At 38.0% G+C, this 8,028-nt stretch overlaps 1 protein-coding gene across 1 annotated transcript; it reads left to right on the top strand.

Moving 5' to 3' along the window:
• The first annotated feature begins 6,901 nt into the window (after nucleotides 1-6,901).
• On the top strand, nucleotides 6,902-7,160 carry LOC150005155 (ubiquitin-like). The gene has a single exon (XM_090283011.1). It carries the CDS (start codon nucleotides 6,907-6,909, stop codon nucleotides 7,138-7,140), a length of 234 nt encoding a protein of 77 aa, XP_090139137.1. The 5' UTR covers nucleotides 6,902-6,906; the 3' UTR covers nucleotides 7,141-7,160.
• Nucleotides 7,161-8,028: the final 868 nt, after the last annotated feature.

The following is an 8,028-nucleotide window of genomic DNA, read 5'->3' on the forward strand; positions in this document are numbered from 1 at the left end:
CCACTAGCTACATGTGGCCATTGCGCATACAGAAGGTAGCTAGCATGATCGAGGAACTGAATTTTCAACTTGATTTGATTTTAATGAACTTAAAAAGGATACTTTTCAGTTATTGGAAAACCTTCAATCAAACCTGGAAAAACCTCACTATACAAATCTACTTTTCCAACTGGAAATGTTACATAATCTAAAAACACATTTAAAGATGATAGTTTAGTTCCCGAATTGAATTGTCCCATAAGTATAAAAAATCCACCTGATTTTGAAGACCTAGTCAAAAAAAATTTTAAATATCTTATAGATAATTTTCACATATGAAATATAACATTTTGGATTTAGTGGGTTGAAAAGTTATTGAAATTAACATCACCTGTTTCTTTTTATCTTTTTTAATGTGGCTGCTAGAAAATGTAAAGCTACTGGTTTGCCTTTCGTTGCATTTCTGTTGGACAGTGCTGGGCTACACAGTCCCTCTGGCTCCGGCAGAGGGATTGAACTGTTGTCCACAGTGGTAACTGGCTTGGTAACACACACTTGATTGGCTTCCTTTTCTGTCTCATTTTCTTGTGTCTCTATGGAGTTTCCTGGGATAACCTCCTAGGATCCTTGTCTCATAATCTGTTTCTGGAGAACCCAAACCAAGACAAGAAGCATTAAGAAAAGAAAAATGTTTTAGACATTAAATTTATAGATTAAAAAATGAGGTTCAGAGAGGTCAGATGAGTTAACCAAGACGACTCAGCTCTTAAGCTGTGAATTTAGAATTCAGTTTCAGGTCTCATGAATACACTCCCACTATATTCCATTACCTTTTTAAGATCATTGGCAATTCTTGAGGAAATTTTCTCAATGAGCAATAGAGCACTCAGGAATCATGGGATGAAACTACAATAATCAATTTATGTTTGTTTCTCACATACCCTTTAAACCTACTCAGGTGGTAGCCTTTCCTCGCTCCTGGTTGAAAACCTGGAGAGGCTCATTGACCCTTCTGGTTCTTCTCATACACCCCAAAGTCCTCTGGACACTTTGAGCCACAATCTCCTATCCAAAATCAGAGTATCCAGTTCTGATATGGATCCAACCTGACTTAAAGGTACCTTCCTTCTCCCCTCTTCCTCCAGCTTGCTAATTGCAGTGTGGGACCCACCAAGGGCTGGAGAAGAGAGGCAGAAGGAGAAAGAGAAGCAGAAAACTCACTGAACAGGGACCATTTTAAGATGCTGATACTCTGTGCCTGACAGACATTTATTTACAGCTGACACTTTCTCTCACAGACACTTTGTTAGGTTCTTCAGAGTTTCCTCTGCTGGGCCTGTCTGACTGAAACTCCCTTGATGTGGTCTCTTTTGGCAGCCACACCCCCTGCAGCCTCAGGTTCTCTGGCACCCCATGCTCCCTGCAGACTCTCTCTCTCTCTGGGGTCCTCTTGAGAAGGATTTTTATTTCAGTTTGCCTCACCTCCTCTGGGATTTAAGCACCTTTTACCTGTTATCAGAAAGAAGTGCAATTACCTCCCAGAACAGCAATGCCCGCTCCTACTGTGCTTGCTGCCCAACCTTTCTCTTATTGGCGTTAGTTAAGCAAAGGCCTTCCGCAAGCAACACATGTCAAGTAGCAGACTAAGGGGTCTCATTGAAGCCCCTCCCTCTCATTAGGTTTGGGGAAAGGGGTAGCAGTGGTGTCTCCCTCTCTCCTTGTGGCCTGGACTCAAGAGCAATTCTCTTTAAAGTTATCTCCTTCACAATTTCCTCTTTCGTCTCCCAAACGTGACCCATTATAACCCTGAGGTGGGTGAGGGGTTCCAAGAAATTTGTGACCAGCTTTCAGCACACTTCTTTAGTAAATTTTTTTATGGCCTAGCACCTCCTTTTTCAAAGGGCATTACTCTAATGTGGTAACTCAACTGAAACTACCAACTTAATATTTTGATAGAGTTGATATATTACAAAAAGCTGGGCTGGGAATAAATGAAATGGACGTGGCTAATATGGACCTTTTATAATTGAAGCTTGGTAATGAAAGAAAAGGAAAAGGTCAGTGGCTAGGTAAGTAGTAGATAAATCCAAAGTTTAATTTTTAAGGTTTGTAATTATTTTGTAAATAATATATGCAGGCCTTCACATGTCTGAAAAGAGCCTGGGTGAAATTACGGAGAAAAATAGTGTTGTACTGTGATATCTTTTTCTTTTTTTTTCTCTTTTGGCTTCACCTATATGCATTTTAATGAAATAAATAAGTATTGGATGTCTTGAGAGCTGTATGATTGCCTTTGATAACTGTTCAGACACCAGAGGTTTCAATTGTTTTTGATCTTCTTTGATCTCCCTCAACTACTCTTTTTTCAGCATTGTTATATTTTTGCAATTTTTATATGAGAATGAACAATAAAAGTTACTGTCATTATAATTAATTTGAATATGGCTTTGTCTGCACCATAAAGTCATTTGCACTCATCAACTTCATCTTTTTCTCAGTAGATTGTTATTTTATTTGCATGTATACAGCACTATAGCAACAGCAAGCAAATATCTTCTTTCCTTTCCAAAAGAAATCATTTTTAAATTTTGGACCATTTCACTGTCTTGAAGTTGACTGTTGAAGCATTTCAAACAGTATTCCTGTTTGAAAACTTACCACTGTCTTTTATAGGAATAACAGAATGTTTAGTAACCAAACTTCAAGCATACCAAACTCTGAATTTCTTGTTTGAAAATAAAAACACAAAATGCCCAAGTAGAAGTATGTAATAGGTCTTTCCAGTATTGTTTAGAAAACAAAATAGCTAGGCTTTGTTAGATGGAGAATTCATCAAGATTTTCCACTAGTAACCATGTCCAGTGATTTCAGTGGGATCATACTCAATTTTGATACCATATCAAGATAGCATAAGCCATGACTATTTTCAGCAATCTTAGCTTTCAGTCAGTATTAGTTTTGTTTTAGAATGGACAATGAGGAAAAGGAAAGAGGAAGATGTAATGTTAATAGACTTCCTTTTGTGATCTCTCAGGGAGAGGTCTTTTCAAATAAGGGGCTTGAACTTGACCTTCTCCAATGGCACAAAGGTCCAATGCACAGTTTTTAAAGTTATGTTTAAATTTTAATTTTACTCATTGGAGGCAGTTAGAAGCAGACTCTCAAAACCTATTTTTCAATCTTTTCATGTAACTGATTGGTAAAGAAGGGAAGCTTAGGGACAAGGTCTGTAAGAGGTACATAAATATTGTCCTGATTTTTGTATCCCATAGAATAAAACTGCTTTCAAGTCATTATCACTATGCTATTTGATTTTGAAAATAAATTAATATAGAATTAGGATGGAAAAATAGTTAATTTCATGATAAATCTAGATTTAAGAAACTGATATTTAAAAAATAGATTTAAAACATGAAAGGAGCACTGTGATATGATGTAGGTGAGAGTGTAAATTTTAAAAATCTTTCTGGAAGGCAGTATGGCCATTTCTGTTGAATGACTCATAATTTTGCATGAAGTCTTTAAACCAGCATTTTTACTTTGGGGACTTCACACGAAGAAAAAGTCATAGATGTTTGCAAAATTATAGCTACGAGGTTTTTATGGAAGTGTTATGGTGGAAACAAGAGGTGAATAAAACATAAATATTTAACAACAAGGCTTTGTTTAGCCACTAAAAATGATACTAGAGAAATATTTAATGCCGTAGAAAAAGTTAAAAAAACCTGATTAAAAACAGTATGCACAATGTGATTCCCTTTTGTAAAAAAAATAAAAATGATATTACCATTTAAAATATTGGATGAAAACCAATAGGAAAGTTTACAGCAGTATCTCTGCATGAAGAAGTTATGCACACCATTTTCTCCAACATGGAAATAGCTTTATTTTTAAAATATTTTTTAAATTAAAATGTTTATTAAGTGTAGCCCATTCAAATGATAAAAACGTCAAATAAAAACAAGTAAATGATTGTAGGTCTTACTCTCCTCAGTTGCATCATTTGGTAGAGCACACACACACACTCACACACACACACACACGTCTTGGTTTTATTCAAAGTATTCAACAGTCTGTATTGGGGAGCTTTACATTTAATTGCATGTATACCTATTTTATTCTTTTTAATTGTTACATAGTACTCCATAATAAAATATGCAATAATCCTTGTTATCAGTTACTCTAAACCTTACCATTGTGTTCCATCAGGAGGATCTCTAGACTATTGACTGACTTCCTCTGCTCTTTATTTTTCATCTTTTTAAACTTAGTTATTATTTTATTAGACTCTTCCTCTTTTTTGGCCCCTATCTTCAAAATCACAGCTCTCAATGTCCTGTAACCAAGCAGAAAAGCTCCACTAAAGAAAATTTTGCTAGAAGGCAGCAATATTCTATCTCAAATAGATGCTCAACACTACCTAGCAATCCTAATAATCCCACTGTCTGCCACAATTACTTTAAACTGCCTCCATTACCTTCAAATGTTGTGTTCTCCCAATTAATAGCCTTCTTCTCAGAGGTTAAAGGTGCCCCCTAACTTTGAGAAAATTGAAGCTTCAGTTTCCATATACCAATTTACAAACCTTCTCAATTGCATATCTTTTCTCTCCTTCCTTCTGCTACACCAGACAAAATTTACTTTGTTATTATTTCATTTAGGAATTTTCTACATACTTATAAGTAGTATTGTTTTAATGGTTTTCTTGTATATACATATTTTTCTTTGTCTTGATATCAGGGTTATTTTCCTTGATTTGTAAAATGAATTGGGGAACTTTCTGTTTTTTTTTTTTTTTCTCTTCATTTCCTAAGTATTTAAGAATTTAAATAAAGAAATAATCTATTCCTTAAAAGTTTGGTAGCAGCAGTTTTGTCACAGGTCTTTGATAGTGGTAAGGGTGATGAGGTATGTGTATGTGTGTGTAAATCTTTGATTCTCTTTCCATCTTCCTTATAATTATTGGTCTATCCCATTATTTCCACTTCTTGAGTTACTGTTGGCAATTTTTATCTTAGAAAACATCTTGATCTATATCAGGAATTCTTTCCTTAAAAAAAGGTGCTTGGACCTTTTGGCAATTGATGAAGTCTCTAAGCCACTTTTTACAGTCATTTAAAAAAAAAAATCCTTCCTGGAATTTGAGTGGAGTCTCTTAGCTTCCCATGTTTCCCTGCACATAATGTGTGTGTGTGTGTGTGTGTGTGTGTGTGTGTGTGTGTGTGTGTATTTTCCTGATTCTATTATGGTGTTCTCACAATGTTACTTTTAATATGCTTAGTATTCTTGTGGAATAAGAAATGTACAAAACTTGCTTGTATAACATATTGTATGTGCTTGCCTTTACCTATGCAAAATGAGAATTAGAGGAAACAAAGTAAAGAAAAGAACCTCTGGACTTCCAGCCAAGGTGGAGGCCTAGAATGACATGCTCTGTCTCCCTCCACAACTAAGAAGGAGTACAACTACCGCAAAACCATAAATAACCAGAAGTTCCAGAAAATAAATGGAAGTCAAACGTATGAAGTTATAAACAAGTGGGGCTCGTCCGGACAGGTAGGAGGGGTGAAGTCGGGGAGGAGAGTTCAAGCTGTGCTGTCTGCAGCAGCAGCAGCAATGGAGGCAGGACAGTGGTAAGCATAGACACCGTATTTAGGGGGAGGCAAGAAGTACCCGGGGAGCACCCCTGGCTGCAGACCAGACCTGTCAGCTTGTGATTCCAAAGCGGGGGAAGGGAGACCTCTGTTGTCTTGGACTGTGAGCCCAGAGTGGTTGGGGATGGAGGAGGAGGCTCCCGGTCTCTCAGCGGAGAGTGAACAGCAGGAATTCATCTTGGACCCCCACCACTGCAGAAAATGTCACAGAGTGGTGAGACGAGTTGCCCGGTTGTGATGAGTGCACGGGGCTCCACCCTCCTACAGTGTAGGAGGTGTGACAGCCCTGCCCAGGAAGCAAAGGTAAGCACAAAATGGTCAGGATGTCACAGATCATGATAGAGATCCCAGTGACACAGCTGACCAGACAGCAAATATCTAATCTAAGGAAGCAGCAGGTAGGAAATCTTTCTGAGGCTCAGTTCAGAGCTTTGGTTATAAGAATGCTTACAGACATGACAGCAGATCCTAAACAAGATGGGGAAGGAATGAAGGCTAGTCCTGCTGAAACAAACAAAAACACATACAAAACAAGTGGTGAGGGAGAGAAAACCAGGGATCAAATCAACAAATCAGAACATAGGGAAGGAACAAACAGTCAACCAGTGAAGAAAGAGGAAACAAGAAGTGAGGAAAATGAGGAGAGGCCCAGAAATTTATCAGACAGCTATAAGTGGGCCAGCCAGAAGGTGAAGAAGAAGAACTAGAAATTGAAAAATTATGTGAAAAAATAATGAAGCAGAACTTCCCTAACCTGGGGAAGGAAATAGACTCACAGGTCCAGGAAGCACAGAGAATTCCAAAAAAAAAAAAAAAAACTGGACCCAGGGAGAACCACACCAAGATACATTATAATCAAAATGTCAAAAATTAAAGATAAAGAGAGAATTTTAAATGCAGCAAGAGAGAAGAAGAGAATTACATACAAAGGGGTCCCAAAAAGACTATCAGCTGATTTCTCAAAGGAAACTCTGCAGGCAAGAAGGGGCTGGAAAGAAATATTCAAAGTATTGAAAAGCAAAAACCTACAACCAAGATTACTCTATCCAGTGAAGATGTCATTCAGACTAGAAGGGCAGAGAACGTGTTTCCAGGACAAATTCAAACTGAAGGAGTTAATCAGATCCAAAGCACTGTTATATGAGATGTTAAAGAGACTTGTTTAGGAGAAGAAGGATCAAAACTATGAACATTAAAATGAAAACTGGAATTGCTTGCTGACCCAGATCACTCGCAGTTCTTCTGTGCGCATCTGTACCACTGTCACTTGACAATGCAGATCTTCATGAAGACCTTGACTGGCAAGACCATCACCCTAGAGGTCAAGCCCAGTGACACCATAGAGAATGTCAAGGCCAAGATCCAAGACAATGAGGGCATTCCTCCTGACCAGCAGAGGCTGATCTTTGCCAGGAAACAGCTGGAAGATGGGCGCACCCTGTCCGACTACAACATCCAGAAGGAGTCCACTCTGCACCTGGTCCTGCGCTTGAGGGGAGGTTTCTAAGTTTCCCCTTTTAAGCTTTCAACACAGTTAGTTGCACTTTCTTTCAATAAAGCTGTTGCATTCCAAAAAAATAAAATAAAATAAAATGAAAACTGTATCACAACAACCAACAACAGAAGCTAGGAATTGAAACAAAGGCAGACTAAGTAAGCTACGAGAGTGGGAAAAGAATTATAGATATTGGGAACATATTGGGGGGAGGTCAGCAGGGAGGGGGAAGGGGGGAAAGGGAGGGAGATGGTGCAGGAATTAAGAAGCATAGTGGGAGGGAGTGGGGTAGACAGGAAGATGTTGAGAAGAACTATATGCACAACCAATGGGCAATGACTAAGGGGGTGGGACAACTGGAGGGAGGGGGGTCACTGGGTGGAGGGGAACAAAGGGAAAATAAATTGGGACAACTGTAATAGCATAAACAATAAGGCATATTTTTAAAAAAGGTTAAAAAAAAGTATTGAAAGCAAAAAAAAAACAAACAAAAAACAAAAAAAAAAACGAACCTCTGCTGCTCAGAACTTGTAACATGCGTGGCCTGTATCACTGCACCATCTTTGAATACTAATAAGTTACTTTAAATAATACTTCAATGGTTATCTGAATCATGTGATTTGTTTGAACTTGCAAAGCTTATACTTGTAGCTCACTCAGTTGTCTGTATTGCAAAACACCATGCTGACTTATGGAGAGTTAAAAATTCTCACTTAAACTGTCCAGTTTCACAACACTAACAAGTAAGGAGGAAAGCTCACTTTTTTTCAAGTATTGATGACATAGGTAAATAAAAATATTAGAGAGTAAAATGAGTGGTGGAGCCACCAATGTGAGAATGCCTGAGGGGTGGAGTGGTCATCTGCAGGATCATCTGTAAGTAGAAACTTGGAGATTGTG

This window comes from Furipterus horrens, unplaced genomic scaffold (genome assembly GCF_987537825.1).
Source record: "Furipterus horrens unplaced genomic scaffold, mFurHor1.1.pri manual_scaffold_7, whole genome shotgun sequence".
Classification (NCBI taxonomy): Eukaryota; Metazoa; Chordata; class Mammalia; order Chiroptera; family Furipteridae; genus Furipterus; species Furipterus horrens.

Bases quoted from the DNA above. Each gene is read 5' to 3' on its own strand.
- LOC150005155 (XM_090283011.1), top strand. From the start codon at position 6,907: ATGCAGATCTTCATGAAGACCTTGACTGGCAAGACCATCACCCTAGAG.